The sequence below is a fragment of the Monodelphis domestica genome, chromosome 1 (assembly GCF_027887165.1).
Source record: "Monodelphis domestica isolate mMonDom1 chromosome 1, mMonDom1.pri, whole genome shotgun sequence".
In the NCBI taxonomy this organism is placed as follows: domain Eukaryota; kingdom Metazoa; phylum Chordata; class Mammalia; order Didelphimorphia; family Didelphidae; genus Monodelphis; species Monodelphis domestica.
Window position 1 is genome coordinate 481641824 of NC_077227.1, and position 19391 is coordinate 481661214.

The 19391-nt window shown below is 38.2% G+C and overlaps 1 protein-coding gene across 15 annotated transcripts in view; it reads left to right on the top strand.

Annotated features, from left to right (window-relative positions):
- Nucleotides 1–2926: 2926 nt before the first annotated feature.
- Nucleotides 2927–19391, top strand: part of KCNQ2 (potassium voltage-gated channel subfamily Q member 2) — a 181119-nt gene continuing 164654 nt past the window's right edge. For 6 of the 15 annotated variants that reach the window (XM_016428200.2, XM_007475561.3, XM_056812833.1 and 3 more), the window contains exon 1: nucleotides 3775–4503. In XM_016428200.2, coding sequence (XP_016283686.1) covers nucleotides 4208–4503 — 296 coding nt within the window. In that variant the 5' untranslated portion in view covers nucleotides 3775–4207. Of the gene's footprint in view, nucleotides 4504–19391 lie in introns of all 15 variants that reach the window. The other 9 variants (XM_007475559.3, XM_056812837.1, XM_001367965.4 and 6 more) reach the window with 4 other exon arrangements.

The window sequence follows — 19391 nt, forward strand, 5'->3', positions numbered from 1 at the left end:
CCAGGGTATTGGGCTTCAGGTAATGATTTTTTGTTGGCAGTATTTTTGTGGAAATATGTAGAGACAAAAATATATAAATAAAGGAATTGTGACCCAGAGTAGAAATCTGAATCTGAGACTTCAGAAGCTTGGTTTCAATTCTTACCTCTATTCATACCTTGCTAAGTTATCTTTTAAAAAATCTTCATCTATAAAAAATTTTACTAAAACTCATAAAAAAGATCATTTACTGAGGCCTGGAGCAGTTATAATAAAAATAATAACAGATGGTATTTTTGTAGCACTTTAAATATGTCAACTCACTTGATTCTCACAACAACTCTATGAAGTAGGTACTATTATTATCCTCATTTAACAAATAAGGAAACAAAGACCAAGAGAAGTTAAATGACTTGCTCCCAGTCACACAGTTAAATGTCCGAAACAGGATTGGAATTTAGCTCTTCCTGACTTCACATCTAACACTCTATGTGTTGTATCATGTTGATGTCACTTTTTACCTATAGTGGTGGGAGGGTGCCAACACATATGAAGTCATGGATTCTGAAAGTACTGAGGTTTTATATATATGTATATATATGTATGTATATGTAGTTTCATTTAGTCCATAATATAATCTATAATCAATATGATTTAAAAATTTTCCAAATCTAGTTTTTACTTTAACAACTTCAAAAAGTAAAAAAAACCAAAACTTTATTAATAGACTATTTTTATTTTCCAAATTAACTATAACTTTTAAATTAAAAATAACTCTCTGGTTTAGACCAATAGCCCATTTTCCATTTAAAAAGTGTTATGATTGAAAATGTAAGCATTTTTCTTTCTAGTATCACAATTGTTTTTAAAAAAAAAAAACCATAAACCTTGAAGAAAAGTCCCTAAAACATGATGCTGAGGGTTCCATTGATCAGTATTCAAGCACATATGAAAATCAGCTCTTTCTATATATATGTTTGTCTTGTACTATCACTTAAATGATACAGTTCACTTGAGTATGTGTCTGCTCACTGAACCTATCTCCAAGCTTCAAGCCCTTCAGTAATGGAAGGAGAGAATAACTTCCTTATTGAGAAAAGGTAGTCTCATGGTGAGAAAGAAATCCATTACTTAGATGTCCTTAGTTTCCTTCAAGTTGGAGAATCTTTCCATTTTATCTTGGCATTAATGTCATGTTATGTCCCTGGAATGAAGTGAAAAGCAGAATGGGCTTATGTTGTGTATGTTTGATTGGGAAGTCACAAAATTAGGATACCAATGAAGGTCCAGGAATTTAGGTGCAGTCTTGTTGCTGGTGACTTTCTTTAATTATTTCTCTCAATTATGGAGACATTTATAGCACTTTTATGGAAATATATAGAGACAGAAATATGTAAATGAAGGAACCATGACCCACAGTATAAGGCTGAATCTGAGACTTAAGGATCTTGGCTTCCATCTTTATCTTTATTTATACCTTGCTAAATGGTCTTGGGTGCAATTCTATGCTTCAGTTTTTTCATCTGCAAAGTGAAGATTATGGAAAAAAGAATAGGAAAAGTTATTTTTTAAAACCTTTACCTTCTGTCTTAGAAGGCAGAAGAGTGGTAAGGGCTAGGCAATGGGGATTAAATGACTTGTCCAGGGTCACACAGCTAGGAAGTGTCTGAAGCCAGATTTGAACCTGGGACCTCCCATCCCTAGGTCTGGCTCTCAATCCATTGAGCCACCCAGCTGCCTACAAGAAAAGCTATTTTTGATGCAGACTGAACTGAGAAGATACCTGTGGGTAGTGAATTAACTTTTATTAATATTCAGTAACAAAATAATTACAGGAATCATGCACTTGATTTTCTTCTTGACTTCACAGAATCATAAATTTGGAGCTATAAGGAACCTTAAAAGCCTTTGAACTAGTTATAGAATTTTACAGATCAGGAAACTGAGGTTCAGAGACATTATGGTCTTGCCCAAGGTCATGCAGTAGCATGCTTGATAGATAGTCCCAAGGGGGCAGTTGTATTTATGTTTGTTTGATTCTATATTCAACAAGTAACAACAATAATATCTAGCATTTATATATCACTTACTATGTGGCAGGCACTGTGCTAAGTGTTTACAAATCTAATCTTTTTTTTTATCTTCACAATAACTCTGGGAAGTGGATGTTATTATTATCCTTATAGAGTTGAGGAAACTGAGGTAAATAGAGACTAAGTGATTTGCCAGAAGTCACACAGCTAATAAGTATCTGAGGTTAGACTTGAACTCAAGTCTTCCTGACTCCAGGTTCAGGGTGCCACCTAGTTGCCTCACTTTACCAATTTAAATTAAATATCTATTAAGCATATACTCCATGCAAGGCATAATACTAATTATATAAAGATGAAAAAGAAAACCAGTCCTTGTCCACAAGTAGCTTCATGTATGTATGCATATGTAGGTCTGAGTGTACAGTTGGTGTTTATATACATATTTTTGTTGTCTATATGTATGTACATTATATGTGTGTATCTATATCTATATCTATATCTATATCTATATCTATATCTATATCTATATCTATATCTATATCTATATCTATATCTTGTATGGAATATTGGACCCAGTGACTTCTCAGCTCCTTTCCAGTTCTGAGTATTAAAAAATTCTATTTCATTCCTCTGCTCAAAACCTTGTATATTACCCTGTCATTATTGAATAGAGTATAAAACCCTTTAGCTTTGCATTCAAGGCTCTTCACGCTGTAACTATAACCTACTTTTCATTCTTATTTTGTTTCCACTATTCCTGGAATCTCACTCTCAGCTCTAGTCACTGTCCCAGCTTATGTTTTCCTCTCTTTATTCAAACAATTCTTTCTGCTTAGAATGGATTCCTTACCTCAGCCCTCCCCTCTCACCCCTCCCCCAATCTTCACTAGTCAAACATTGCCTCATTTTTCTAAGCATCCTCAAAAGCAGCCTTCTCCAGGAGATTTCCCTAATCATCTCAGCTAGAAGGAATCCCTGCCTTCTTCCCTAGGGTCTCATAGAGCTCTTTGTTCCTTATGCCCGTCTCCTGGCGCTTATCCCTCTCAGTCTTCATTGCAGTATCTTCCTATTTTCCCTACCTTCTGCCGGCTAGCTAAGGGCAGGGACCCAGAATGACTGTTTTTGCTCCATCATAGGACTATGCACAAGTTAGATGCTCAGTAAAAATTTGTTAAATGACTGATCTGCTCCAAAATAACCTTGGTGAACAATCTGCTCCTGGTCCCCATCCTCCCTCCCCTCTCCCTTCTGTGTTAGGTGGTTTATTGTTCTTTGCTTCCAGAGGCTCTGAACTTCTGGTGCGTATGGAAAGAATTTGGGGGTTATATTGCTTCATATATGAGAATTTTTGGGGGGAGCAGGGTAGTCCCTCCTCTTTCCTCAACTGCAGGCAGACTTGAGAAGGGGTGAGGCCAGAGTTGAGCTATTCTTTCATTAGGTGTATTGCGCACGCGGTGCGTGAGTATAGAGGGAGGGCAGATAAGAGGGGGATTTCCTAGGGGTTCCCTTTTAGGGGTCTGCCTTGATTTTCCTTCGTGAGGGGCTAGCCTGGACTTTTAGCTAAAGGGACTTCTCTTCCTCAGTCACTAACTGGTGCATAAAACCAAAACCCTTTTCTAGGGTTTTCTGTCTAAGAACATTCTCTTTTTTCTCTAACCCTCTCCCTCTGCCTGATTCTCCTGTCAGGTTGGCGAAGGGTTAATTTAGGGGAGGGGGTTGGGAAGGGGGGGAGAGCGGATGGTGGCCGGGAGGAGCCGTGACAGCCCTGGTAGAAGCCTGAGCTGCGGGCTCCTGGTGAGTGATTGAGAACGGAGTGAGTGGGCTGAGCTGAGCCAAGCAGAGCAGAGCCTAGGCGATCTCAGTGTTTCCTTTCTCTCAGGCGCACTGGGAGGTTGGGGAAGCTGCTGCAGAGCCTTCCTCTGGCCCTACATATACAGCACTACAGCTCATCAGCCCAGTTCTTCCTCTTGCTCTATCTCCTAGACTCGCCATGCTCATCCCTGGCCGAGGGCTGTGGTGCTGTCCGTCGTTTCCCAGCATGCGCCCTCGCTGAGGTGCCCCCTCCTGCGCCCTTGAGCGCTAAGGGCCCCTTGCTATAAGCTCCCCTTCCCTCCCCCTTCCTTCTCCTACCCAACCTCGCTGCCCCTGGGCACCCAGCCTCGCAGTGAGTTGGGGTGCAGCCCCGGGGGGCCAGGATGGTGCAAAAATCCCGCAATGGGGGAGTCTACCCGGGGCCCAGCGGAGAGAAGAAACTCAAGGTGGGCTTCGTGGGGCTAGATCCCGGGGCCCCCGATTCCACCCGGGATGGGGCGCTGCTTATCGCTGGCTCGGAGAGCAGCAAACGCGGCAGCATCCTCAGCAAGCCCCGTTCGGGAGGATCCGGCACTGGTAAACCGCCGAAGCGCAACGCCTTCTACCGCAAGCTGCAGAATTTCCTCTACAACGTGCTGGAGAGACCCCGCGGCTGGGCCTTCATCTATCACGCCTATGTGTGAGTGAGGGGCAGGCAGACTTCCCCCGCAGGGCCCGGCGGGGAACAGCTGCGTTGTATAGTTGTGGGACTGTTTGACCGAGGGGAGGTATCTCCAGGAGACTTAGAAGGATAGAGGTGGAATGGTTTTGGTGCTGTGGTGTCCATGTGAGGGCAGATAGACGGGTGTTATTGAGCAATAGCGAGTAAATGTGTTAGCGTGGTGCTGCGTGCTTGTGTGTCTGCGTGATACTGGTTTGATTGTATCTGTTGGTTATAGCATGTGATTGTGTGTCCGTGGGTGCTAGTATGTGACTATCATTGTATGTGATTGTTAATCTGTGGGTGGCACTATTTGGCTGTAAGTCTTCTGTGGTCTCTATGATTATAATGCAGAATCGAACAATTATCAGGGAAAATCAGGCTCAAAGGTTCTCTTTTGAAGTAGTACCAGGTATTCCAGAAAAATGCATCTCTGTTTTGGAGAAGATAAAGATAATGATGAAATCTGATTGTCTTTGCCTCAGCAAAGACTGATTTTGGTGGGCAAACTCAGATGTAGGTTCCAGGTCCCAAGTCAACTCTCCTGGGTTTGGGAACTTTTAGTTCCTATTTCTCCTATCCCCCCCATCCCCCATGCAACTTTGGGATCCTTTCCCACCAACATTAATTCTGAAATTCTGATCTTTCTCCCCATCTATCTAGATGATAGTGATGGGGAGATTTGTTTCCTCATATCAATTCCCAGATCCTTACCTTAGGAGTCTTCCCAGGCATTGCCCACCTCCCATTGATGGCCTATCTTCTTAGTTCCATTTTTTCCTATTTTTCTAAGGAGGTTGCGGCAGAAATAGCTATTTCAACTAGAACAAGGGCTCAGATATATCTGGAGGAAGCTAGAGGAGGTAGATTTTTGGGGAAATTTGCTTTCTCTGAGCCCTCTCTTTAGGCTAGACCTTGCTAATATATTCCCATATATCTAGCCTAGCCAAGACTCCCTCCCCTCCACTGGCAGCCCTGAACTAAAGGCAATCTTCCTTAGCAGCAAGGTGGGCTGGGCCATCTTTTCTCTATGGCACCTGATTTCTCTCACTTGGGTTGACCTTTGTATTTAGGGCCTGTCTATTGTGTTCAAGAGGAGGTACTTAGAGATGAGAAGCCCACCTCAGCCACATTTGGGGAAGCAAATGCTTGAGCAGGTAGAGTTTGACACCCTTTCCTTCACCAACGTTAATCCTGGATTGTCTCCAGAAAAGGTGGTGCATTTACTGAGTAAGAGAGCTTTTAGCAGTATGATGGTCTCATCCAGGAACTCAGGAGATCTTAGGCAGGAAAGGAAAAGAGAAAAAAAAAGTATAGATTAGAATGTGAGAGCTGGTAGAGAGGATGTGTTTATAAAGTTGGAGTGGGGGTGAGAGGTACAGCAGGAAACAACTTGACTATTTTTAATACGTTATGTCACCTCCCTGGCCTCAGTTTCCTTGTGTGTCAAATGATGGTTCTGGACTAACTGATCTCTAAGGTCTTTTCCATCTTCAATTCTTGTGATCCTTTTTTTCTTATTTTAAATTGCAAAGTAGAAAATGCACAATTTTCCATAATACGTCTAGAGACATCTTCTAGCTGAAAGCTGCAGGGTATCAGCAAGCCAAACCCAAGAGTGATAGTTATTTCTGTGGCTCTGAGATCCCCCACTGTCTGGGAGCTTTTCTAGTCCCAGGGCCCTTTTTTCTAATCAGAGCCAAATGCACATACTTTCTTTGTGTGTATTTGCATATGAGTAGGTGCAAATGTGTGTGCAAGTAAAGCATACAGATTCTTCAAATACAGGTGAGTTTCTTGCTTTTCTCTTCTATGATCCTGCTACTGTCACTCAAAGGGGACCAAACCCAAGTAAGTGTGACCAGGATACAGCCATTTTGTGAGTTAAAGCACTGTGAGAAAAAAGAAGAGAGGAGAAAGCTTTGAGAAAGCATATCGTAAAACAATCATATGCTATCCCCATAGGGGATGAAATTGAGAGATCAATTGACTGATATTGGGTGTAACTTTGCTGATATTAGTTTTAGAAGAGATCTGCATAAAGCTTATGTGGGAAGGATGAGGGGCTAAATAGACACAAGGATGCACTCATGGATACTACATAGCTAGTCAAAACCATGAAACTCTCAAGCATAGTTTTGCAGAGGTTGGGGGTGGTGGTGGTGGTCCAAGGAACAATTCTCTTCCATGTGAGAGTTATAACAAACAGCACCCCTGTCTTGGAATCTCGTGGGGGCTCCTTCATCCTTGAAAAAAAAGGTTTCCTCTGTGCTTCATTTTGGAATATGTATCAGAGATTTATGGCAGAAAACCCCAAACTGAAACAAACAGAAGGTAACATGGCTAGTTAGCCCCCCTCTTTGTGATTAATCTAGTTACTTTACTCATTGAACACACTGACCAATTAAATCCCCTTGAAAAAGCGTTTCATTTCATTAGGATGAATGACTCTATAGTAATGGCCTGGATATTAGTGCCAAGGGAGATACACATATCACAAGAAAGCTTTCAGTCCAGGGCTGGATTTTTTATCCATGGATTTGTTTTAGGGGAGAAGGATAATTATTCTCATTTACTTCAAGTCCATGCCTGTTGGGGATGAGGTAAGAAAAAGCTTTGAAGAAGAGAAAGGATGGCTTTTAGTCAGATCTCCTCTTGGACTGATGCATACATAACACCTAGCATTTATATAATGTCTACTATGTTCCAGGCACTGTGTTAGGTGTTTAATAAATATTTCACTTGATTCTTATGACAATCTCAGGAGGCAGGTGCTATTATTATCATCCTCATTTTATAGCTGAGCAAACTGAGGCAAAGAAAAGATCAGGGACTTGCCCAGGGACACACAACTAGTATGTATCTAAGGATTTGGACTTGTAGCTTCCTGACTCCAGGCCAGTGTTATTCATATATCTTTTCATGAAAAAACAAAACAAAACTTGTTTTTTGCTTGTTTTCTGTGGTCCATTTATTTAACTTTTGATCACTTCATGTTCTAAGATTCCATCCTCTCTCACAGGATCATTACTGTTACATGCTCATTAATGTGACTTGGAGACACTCACAAAGTGTTCGCTGGATTGGGATCCTTCCTTGAGAGGATGTGAGATGACATGAACTCTCTGGAGATACGATGATAATACTGCATATTTCTATACCATCTTAAGGGTTTCTTTACTCATTTGAGTCCCACAGCAGATCTATGAGGTAGGGAGTACAAATGTTATTGCATACATTTCATAGATGTAGAAACTTAAGCTCAAATGATTTACTAATGGTGACATAGTTCAAAAATAGCAGAGCCTAGATTTCAATTTTGCTTTCTTCTCATTCAACACTTCCTCTGCCTTCATCTGTCAGAGGCAATTTTGCGCTTGGAGACTCAAATTCAACAGATATTTATTAAGCATCTTCTGTATGTAAGGGACTATACCAAACATGGGGACACTGTAGAGAAATTACATAGTCCCTGCTTTTGAGTACAATTATATTGGCTAGCTTTCCTACCAGTTTCTCTTTGGAGAAAATGCAGTGTGATTCTCCAGTATCCACAAGTGCAAGACCTTTGACTTAGTGTCCATGCTAGGTTCACCAAAGGGATAGGTTCTTCATATTATTCTCAGGGAATGTAGCTCTGTTTCAGACATAGCTTGAGATAACAGAAGGGGAGTGTCTGTGTGAGGGAAGCATTTGGAAGACTGATTCAGTGCAGAGAAGCAACTAGAGCTACTTTTTATTTTGGTTCCCTATGCCTGCATTAATCCTGGGTTTTCCTATGGAAATGTCTGAGTACTGGGTCCAGTAGCCAATTTTGTTTAGTTATAAACATAAAAGGAGAAGAAGACTGTTATTTGGAGCAATTCTGAATTTCCCATGCTTGGGTCGTTTTTTCTTTTGAGATTCTAGTGTAGAGCCCTTAGTCAGCATTGGGGATTTAAACAAAATATTGGAGATTGCATGATTGAAACTCTAATTACTAATGGTTCCTTCCTCAATCCTTTCTTCCTTTCCTCATCATGGGCTACATTAATATTTCTCATACTCAGAATGCTTGACTTCTGTGCTCAGACACATTTCAACTGATATGTAGTAGATGATTGCTCTTCTCCACCTCTAAAAAATATTTTTGCAAATGTTAAGGACTCAACCAACAGCCAGATCTGGGGTCAGATTTGCCCATGGATCTATATTGAGTGTAATGATCATAATAAATGACATGTATATAGAATTTTGAACTTTGCAAAATCCCTTTATATGTATTATCCAATTTGTCATCCTATATTTCTTATTATTATCCTTATTTTACAGATTTGGGAGTTTACCTGCCTGCCCAGAACTGCATGAACTCAGTTATAAAATGCTTTTCACACAGAGTCAAATCTAAACAATTGAAAAGTATTAGTTACTCATTAGTAGGCTGAGTAAATATAACAAAAATGACAATTTTACCTAAATTAATCTACTTATTCAGTGCCATACCAATCAAACTGCCCACACAAGGAATCTGAGACTCAGAGAGGTTAAGATTGGCCATGATCATTACATAGCTAAGGAATATGAGGTCAAATTTAAATTCAAATCTTCTTGTCTCAAAATCCATCACTCTACTTTATTACCTAGTTACTTGGTATGCAGTTATCATAATTTTGTTTTCATGTATGTCTATATTAAGGCAGGTAGGTGGCACATTGGGTAGAGTACCAAGCCTAGAGTCAGGAAGACAAATACAAATACAGCTTCAGACACTTCCTAGCTGTGTGCCTTTGGGCAAATCACTTAACTCTATTTGCTTCAGTTTCCTCATATGTAAAATAAGCTGGAGAAGGAAATGGAAAATCTAGTATCTTTGCTAAGAAAAGCTCAAATGGGATCATAAAGAGTCCAACATGACTGAAAAATGACTGAGCAACAAAATCTCTATATTTGGGCTCCTTACAGGGAAGGGGATATAGTGGGCATTTAGTAAATGCCAGTTGAACTGAATTTATAATGAAGTTGGAGATTGGGTTCTGAGTTTTATGTATGGTATTTGCTTCCAAGTTACCACCCTACTACTGAGAAGATGATGCTGTACTTCTTCCCACTCTAATATTATCTCTAGGAAGAGATGTTGCAATCAGGAACAAGTTGGGGTTGAGGTAATGAAAAAAGGAGGCTGTGCTACTTATCTGGGCTCAGAACGGTAGATAGTAATAAAAAGAGGAATGCCAGATAGCTTTTGTCTTCTTGGTATCATAAGCAGATGGGAGCTCCTAACCCTCTATGGAATATCCTGTGGAGAGACGAATGTGCTTGGATTTAATGACACAGCACCTAGGATACAAATTCTACAGGCATGAATCCTCAGCCAGCTCTTTGAGGGTGAGTCTTGCAACAGGGTCTCTCTTTGTTAGCCCATAGAGAGCAAATACTTAAGAGAGCATCTTATCTCCATTATCTTCTCATGAGCAACACTGAGCTGATATAAGCCAGATTGATATTCAGTGGGAATTGCTGAAAGCATTTCTGATGATTCTGAGTTTTTCTTATGAGTCAGAGGTGAATTTCAGGTCAGTTCTAAGGTGGGGAGAGAGGAAAGTGTATAGTTCCCAAAATGAAATAGAGTGAGACCTTATGGTTTTTCTGGTCATCAAAGACAAGGGACTACCCCTTCTTGGAATTTATTTTTTCCTTCTATGTATGACTTTAGGGCCTAGATACCATGATTGGTAGCTAATATTCTTCTCCCAAAGTGAATAAGATCTCACTTTGGTATCATTATTTACCCAGTTTCTCTGTCTGTCCGTCTGTCTCTGTCTGTCTGCCTGTCTGTCTGCCTGTCTGTCTGTCTGTCTCTCCTTTCTGGTAGGGCTGCAGGACATTTTTCTTGAAGAAAGGATAAAAGTAGATGGAACAATCTGAAAGTGCTTGTTGTGAGACTCTTAATTCAGGAGGCTGAATGTTTGGACAGCTCCAGCCCTCTCAGGCCCAGTGCATAGGTAGGCAGTCAGCCAGGCATTATTCAGAAACTTTGATGAAAAGGAGTATTAACAGAAATCATGCAGGCATACATAAACCTCTTCACATGGCACAGAAACAAGCAATTGGATAGCTTAGGATATTCTCCTCTTTCTTCCTTTTCTAGCATGGGAAAGAATTTTCCCCTCATCCTTTTCTTTTCCTTTGGGACAAATGAAGTCATAGGCTTTACCTGAAAGGGATTATGTTAGGAATTTTGGTGTTTTAAGGATACCTAATTAAAAGCACATGAAGATAATTCTGCATATTATATCCTTTAACATTGGTTTCCTTTTGGTACTCACTTTTGTTATGAGTGTTTGTTCCTTTGCTTGTGGGGCATTTCAGATGGATGCTTGGGCCTAAAACCACAAAATAACGTTTTTTAGTATATCTAGTTCTTGTACATCATTGTTATGATAAGGGCATCTAGGTGGCACAGTGGATTGAGTAGTAGACTTGGAATGAGAAGTCTCGAGTTCAAATGTAGCCTTACACACTTATTATCTATTTGACTTCTGGCAAGTTACTTAACTTTTATTTGCCTCAGTTTGCTCAACTATAAAATGGGAATCAGGGGGCAGCTGGGTAGCTCAGTGTATTGAGAGCTAGGCCTAGAGACTCAGGAGGTCCTAGGTTCAAATCTGGCCTCAGACACTTCCTAGCTGTGTGACCCTGGGCAAGTCACTTGACCCCCATTGCCTAGCCCTTACCACTCTTCTGCCTTGGAGCCAATACACAATATTGACTCCAAGACGGAAGGTAAGGGTTTAAAAAAAAAATAAAATAAAATGGGAATCATAAGAGTAACTGCTCCCCCAAGGTAATTGTGAGGATCAAATGAGACAACATTTTATAGTATATGCTATGTAATTACTAACTATCATTATTGACATAATTGTTGTACATCATTGCAATCACATTTAAGGAATCTCCTTAGAGGTTTGAGTAGCTAGTTGCATGGGTATAGTTTTAACTTAATTAGATGACATCACCAGTACTATATTGTTGCTACACAACTCACATAATAGAAGTTTGGAAAGCCAGTCTATAACTCAAGGAGACCATTTTGCCAGTTTTAATTTGCTGGGAGTAGCTTGAAGTGAATTGATAGTCCAGCCATGGTAATTGGTTAATTCCAAATTGGGGGATTGGCTGAACTTTCCATGATCTGAGCACCACTTTTATTTGCTGAGATGAAATTATATTAAGTGGGATTGATGGAAAGGGCTGGAATTGATATTGAAGGGAGCCATTCATTGTTGTTGACATTTAAGGCTATAGCTGGCTTAATTTAATGAAAATATAAATTGATATTTTCTATGAGGCTAGGTTAATATTACTTTTATAAATCCATTTCACCTTCAGACTGCAGTCCAGATGTGATGCTGGGGTACTCATCTTTGCCATTTGGAGAATAGTGCACAAAGAAGAGAGAGAGAGAGAGAGAGAGAAAGAGAGAGAGAGAGAGAGAGAGAGAGAGAGAGAGAGAGAGAGAGAAGGAGAGAGAGTGATGACCATTGAACCATGCTATTTAATTCAACAAATATTTATAAAGTTATAAAGTACTATTTTATCAGCACTGTGCTAGGTACTGGGAAAGTTTAGATAAGATGTAGTTCTTCCCTATGTATGTCAGTGACATATGTTGTTAAATAAGAATAATACTTGATTAAGAATATTAGACAAAAAATACAGTGCTTTGAGTCTTAAAGGGGGAATGTTGCTATCAACTGGAAGAATCAGAAAAAACTACATATGACTTTTGAGTTGGGTTTTAAAGGATGGCCTCCGGTGATGGAAATCTACTACTGATCAAGGTAGTTCATTTCTCTTTTGACTAGCTTTTGTATTTTATTAAAAATGGAGTTCTTCTATTTAGTTTAACTCTTAACTGAAATAGAACTCTGCCACTTCTCAGTATTTTCAGCTCAGCTCTCTGTGGCCAAGTAGAAAGAATCAAATATCTTGTCCACATGATTGCCCTTCGAATATTTTAAAAAAGTTGTTCATTTAGCTTGAGTCTGTTCTCCAGGCTAATCAGTCCCGATTACTCCAAATATGCTCATATTGCATGATGTCAACCCCCCTCACCACTATCTGGAGGGTGTGTAGCTCTCATCTGGATACTTTCCAGTCTGTCAGTATCTTTGTTCAAATGCAGCAGTAAGAATAGGGCACAACCCTCAATAATTATATCCCTTACATCTTATTCAATGAATGATTTTCCAGGAGTGGGTCTAACTAGGACAGAATATGGCAAGATTATTTACTTCATATGTTGTAGCCATTATGCATCTTTTAATGCAACTTAAGATCTCATTAAATTTCTTAGCTGCTATATCATACTGAACTTGGAGTCCCTCCCTACTCCACACCTCCTATTTTTTTCATATAAAGTGTTGTCTAGCCATATCCTCTCCATCTTGTACTGATAAAGTGGGATTTAAAAATTAAAATCCAAGAATATATCTTTAAATTTATCCCTATTAAACATAATCTTATTTAATTTGACTCATTATTCGAGGTTATTGAGGTCTTTTTGATTTTGACTCATATATTCCTCCTTAGCTTTTCATCATTTGGAAATTTGAAAGACATACCATTCCTGTCTTTATCCTAGCCATTGCTAGGGGGATAGGGATAGAAATTAAACTTGTGAGTTAATTTGAATAGGAAATTTTCAAATAAGGAAACTCTCTATTAATGCATATTAGCACTTTCTCTGTAACGTAAAATCTTAGCGTTGCCATTGAGAGGTTCAGAGATTTGTCTAGGGTAACTCACTATGTGAATCCAGGTTTTCTTGGCTCTTAGGCCCATTCAGTTCACTAATACATGTTACATTTCATGTCATTAATAAAAATTAAATAGTAAAAGACTGAGGACAGCTCCCTGGGGAACTGTACTAGACTTATTTTTAAATTGACAATGAGCTATCAATGACTATACATTGGGATCTAATAAATATGTTAATTTTGAAGTGACTTAGGTATACCATCATCTAGCCAACATCTCCACCTTGTTCACAAGTCTATATAAAATATGTCTATAGCTTTCCAGAAAAGGAAATTATATTACTATGGCACAAGCTATTCTTAATGAAAGAATCCTGACTACTAATCTTCACTGTTTCTCTTTTGCCTACACTCATGTTGAACTTGGAATGAGGAAGGTCTGAGTTCGGATTCTGAATCAGGTCCTTACTAGCTGTATGACCTTGGGCAAATCATCTAACCTTTTTTCAGCTTCAGTTATCTCATCTATAAAATGAGAATAATAATAGCACTTTCTCAATAGGGTCATTGTGAGTTTTACATGAGATAATATATGTAAAATACTTCAAACTTTAAGACACAATATAAATATTAGCTATTATTATTTATAATGATATTGATTATGCATTTTACAAAGAATTGAAGTCTTATAATTTTGAATATTTTAATATTTATAATTTTAAGACTCAATTCTTTTCCTTTTTTGAAAACTGGAATAACATTTACCTTTCTCCAGCAATAAACCCCCATTTCCCACAATCTTTCAAAGCTTGCTTCTAAGGGCTCAGCAATAATTTTTGCTTATTTTCTCAATATCTTTCAATATTGTTCATATAGCCTAGGAGATGAACTTATTTAGGGTATGTAGATGTTCTCTTATTATAATTTTATGTTTCTTGGAGTTCCACTTTATAATGAATAAATTTTGTTCTGTACTTTCTAGTACAAGGGTAATTTTTCTTAGAAAAGGAAAGTAGAAGCAAAGCAAAAGATGAATACTTGCATCTTCTTTCCAACTCCTGTTATAAGCATTCTATTTCTTCCAAATAAAAGTCCTATTCCTTCTTTGATTTTTCTTTTCTACCAATATACTTTAAAAACATTTTTGATGTTCTTATTATTTTGGTGCTATTATGATAGGCCCATACCATGATTTTGTATTAATCTTCCATTTTTTAAAAAATCCTTACCTTCCATCTTGGAATCAATACTGTGTATTGGTTCTAAGGCAGAAGAGTGGTAAGGGCTAGGCAATGGGGGTTAAGTGATTTGCCTAGGGTCATACAACTGGGAAGTGTCTGAGGCCAGATTTGAACCAAGGACCTCCCGTCTCTAGGACTGGCTCTCAATCCACTGAGCTACCCAGCTGCACCCCCATTTTTCTTTTGACTCCATATTTTATATGTATTAAATATGCAAACAGATTCAAATATATAAGAAGAGCCATCTCCAACAGATAAGTGGTCCAAGGATATGAACAAATATCTCTTAAAAGGAAAAAAAGCAAGCTATCAATAACTATACAAAAACATGCTCCAAATTACTGATAATAGAAATCCAATATTAAAATAACTTTTAGTTCTATTAGATTAATGAAGATAACAAAAAGGGAAAATGATTATTGTTTTAGGAGATATTGGACTACAGACAATAATACATTGTTGGTGGAGTTGTTAAATGAAATATACATTCTGGAAAGCAATTTGCAACTATATCTTACCCTTCCTTAACTTAACTTACCTTCACTTAACTGTCCATTTCTTTTGATTTAGAGATACCATCACTAGACTTTCTCCCAAAGAATTAAAAGAAAAAGGGAAAGGACCAAATTATATGAACAAAAAAATTAGTGACAGCAGGATTTTTTGTTGTAACAAACAAACTGGAAAGTTTTAAAGGAGTACATGTCAGTTAGAGAATGACTGAATACCTTTTGATATATGAACATTATGTGATATTATTGAATTTTTTAAAATGGTGAAAGGAATGGGTTCAGAAAAAACACAGGGAAGACTGATAGGAACTGATTTAGAGTGAAATGAGAAGAACCAGGGAAACAATTTCCACATCTAGGACATTGTAGAGAAAATCAATCCAAAAATTCTCAACATAATTTAAGAACTCTAATCAATTGGGATTGCAATTGGTCTCCAATTGCAGGCTCCAGATTCCAGGGTTCTGAATATAAAATACATTTCCCATTTCTTGACAGAACTAGAGGTGAAGAACAAGACATACAGAGAGAAGTATATTTGGCTTTTGATCACTTTTCATTTTCAGGGAAAGGGAAAACTCTAAGATCTCTTTCCAAGGTTTGATCCCTTTCCCACCTAATCCTAGTTCCAAAATGAACATGCATAGAGAATAATAAAGAAGCAAATTTATCCAAATCATAGAAAAACAGAAATCAGAGAAGGTATAAATAGGAGAATGCATACCAGACAATATAGAATGAAGGAGCTCTCCTTTTATGAGTGCGATAACAGGTTAAAGTGTTCTGGTTCTCACCCAAGGGGAATACTCCATGAATTCTCGAGTAGCAGATTTGAAATGAAGATATGATAGAGGCTACCCACTCCTTTCATGCCTTCTTACCTCTCACCAGCCATGCCTTATTCCTCATGCAGGAAAGGGCATTCAATCCCATCAATTAGGAGAGAGTTCCATACCAATGGGCTTTGGGACAGGAACTACACTATATTATACTTTAATGACAGTTTTGTCATTTATTTTTTCTCTTGCCTCTTTTTCTGTTGGTCTTTAGTTTTCTCTTCATTGATCTTCATTTTAGTGCTACTTCTTCCCCACCCCTGCTCCTTTCTCCTGTTCCATTTATTTCCTCACATAAGTACTTCTTAAATAAAATGCTACTAACCTTCCCTTTCCATTCTGTTCTTTTTGGACAATTTCAATCTGTTCGTAACTATATTGTGGTCATGAGTCATATCCCATTAATTATCAGTGTTACATTTGAAATTGTTTTCTGATTTTAATTAGGATATCCAGTTCACTTTGCTTATTACCCATTATTTTGTAAAATTTTTTTTTTGTATAAACATCAGAGATACTACATTTTATTGCTGACTTGCCTCTTGAAATTTGTCTTCTGGGCATCAGTGAATTACTGGGTGTTTCTACTGCTAATCCCTCTTTGCTGTAGTTGCTACTTTCTACAGTGTCTATTTTTGTGGAAATACATAGGCACTTCCCCCTTTAATTCTCCATTTCCAAATTAAAACTTTCTTGGCTAGATTTTCAAGGCAAATATGTTTTTTTTAAACTTTCAAATTTTTATTTAATTAATTAATTTAGAATATTTCCCCATGGTTACAAGAATCATGTTTTTTTCCTTCTCTCCCACCAACCCCCTCCTATAGCTAATGCGCAATTCCACTGGGTTTTACATGTGTCATTGATCAAGATCTATTTCCATATTATTGATATTTGTACTAGGTTGATTGTTTAGAGTCTATATCCCCAATCATATCCCCATCAACCCATGTGATCAAGCAGTTGTTTTTCTTCCATGTTTCTATTCCCACAGTTCTTCCTCTGAATATGGATACTATTCTTTCTCATAAGTCCTTCAGAATTGGCTGGATCATTGCATTGCAGCTAGTAGAGAAGTCCATTATATTCAATTGTACCACAGTGTATCAGTCTCTATGTATAAGGTCATCCTGGTTCTGTTCCTTTCACTCTGCATCAATTCCTGTAGGTTGTTTCAGTTCACATGGGATTCCTCCAGTTCATCATATTGAGCACAATAGTATTCCATCACCAACATATACCACAGTTTGTTCAGCCATTCCCCAACCAGAGGGCATCCTTTCATTTTTCATTTTTTTTTTGCCACCACAAAGAGTGAAGGTTGTAAATCTTGAAATTTCTCAGACTTGTGAATGTTAAAAATTTCCCCATTGGGGAATTCTCAATTGGAACAATTCCCTACTGGGAACATTCCCTATTTTGACTGTAGGAACTCGCCAGGATCAGAAATGGGAGGACCTCTACTCCACCCGTACTTAAGACTGCTTTAGGGGAGAAAACTCCTTGCTAAACAATGAAAGTACTTAGACCCATACTTATAATGAGGCAAGGAGTTCTTTGAGCCATGCCTGTTTTTAGAATTGATTACAATGGGATGCTAGGTACCTATAAAGGTAGGACAACTTGTAAACTTGCCAGGAGCAAAGAGGTGAAAACTTATTCAGAAGTTTTTTCTGGTTCAGACTTACTGAAGGGATTAGTCGACCCAGCAGTGAATTCAGAATGGGCTGTCCCTTGGAAAACGTCAACTGTGATTGGTAGATGGAAGAACTTAGGGGAGGTGACATAGGAGAAAACCCCCTATATAAGAAAAAGCAGAGTCTCTTATGACAATCCTTTTGGAGAAATCTCTTATGAGGATTGCTTGGGAAGAATCTCTTGAGAGAGGCTCTGGAGAAGGGAAGCTCTTGGAGGAATTCTCTAAGGAGGTCTCTCAAGGGAGGCTGACTCTGGCTGGAACTCCCTCTGGGGAGACTCTGTCCCTCTGAATCCCTTACTTGGACAAATCTTATAGTGAGTGATAAAAGACTGACTGATTCTCTCTCTCTTAAGACTCAGGTCTAGGCCATGTTGGCTTAAGGCCCTTCATACTTATTTCCCTTTTCTCTCTTTCTCTCTTTTCTTTAATTCCACATTTGTATTAATTAAAATCTCTATAAAACCCAGTTGACTTGGGTATTTGAATAATTGGGAATATTTTCCTGTAGACCACCTTATATTTGATTTAAAACCAAGACACTGTAGTGAAACATTTTCTGCAGTCAAATTTACTCACCTACTCTTATATCTACTACAATTTATATCTTCCACTATTTTACTCACTACAGTTTATGTCTCCAACTCTTTTAACTGCCACAGTTTACAACCACAACAATTTTAAATCTTACAAGGTATAAATATTTTTGTACAAGTCTTTTTCCTTATGATCTCTTTGGGGGTATAAACCCAGCAGTGGTATGACTGGATCAAAGGGCAGATAGTTTTTTAAAGCTCTTTGGGAATAGTTCCAAAATTGCCATCCAGAATTGTTGGATCAATTCACAACTCCACCAGCAATGTATTAATGTCCCAATTTTGCCACACCCCCTCCAACATTTATTACTTTCCTTTGCTGTCATGTTAGCTAATTTGCTAGTTGTGAGGTAGTACCTCAGAGTTGTTTTGATTTGAATTTATCTGATTATATTAGATTTAGAGCACTTTTTCATGTGCTTATTAATAGTTTTGATTTCTTTATCTGAAAATTGCCTATTCATGACCCTTGCCCATTTATCATTTGGGGAATGGCTTGATTTTTTGTACAATTGATTTAGCTCCTTATAAATTTGAGTAATTAGACCTTTGTCAGAGATTTTTGTTATAAAGATTTTCCCCCAATTTGATGCTTCCCTTCTAATTTTGGTTGCAGTGGTTTTGTTTGTACAAAAACTTTTTAATTTAATGTAATAAAATTATTTATTTTGCATTTTTTATTTTTCTAACTCTTGCTTGGTCTTAAAATCTTTCCTTTCCCAAAGATCTGACAAATACATTATTCAGTGTTCACCTAATTTACTTATAGTTTCCTTCTTTATGTTCAAGTCATTCACCCATTCTGAGTTTATCTTAGTGTAGAGTGTGAGATATTGATCTAAACCTAATCTCTCCCATACTGTTTTCCAATTTTCCCAGCAGTTTCTATCAAATAGTGGGTTTTTGTCCCAAAAGCTGGGATCTTTGGGTTTATCATAGACTGTCTTGCTGAGGTCACTTACCCCAAGTCTATTCCACTGATCCTCCCTTCTGTCTCTTAGCCAGTACCATATTATTTTGATGACCAGTGCTTTATAGTACAGCTTAAGATCTGGTACTGCTAGGCCACCTTCCTCCACTTTTTTTTTCATTATTTCCCTTAATATTCTTGATCTTTTGTTCTTCCAAATGAACTTTGTTATTGTTTTTTTCTAAATCAGCAAATTCTTGGTAGTTTGATAGGTATGGCACTAAATAAGCAAATTTGTTAGGGTAGGATTGTCATTTTTATTATGTTAGCTTATCCTG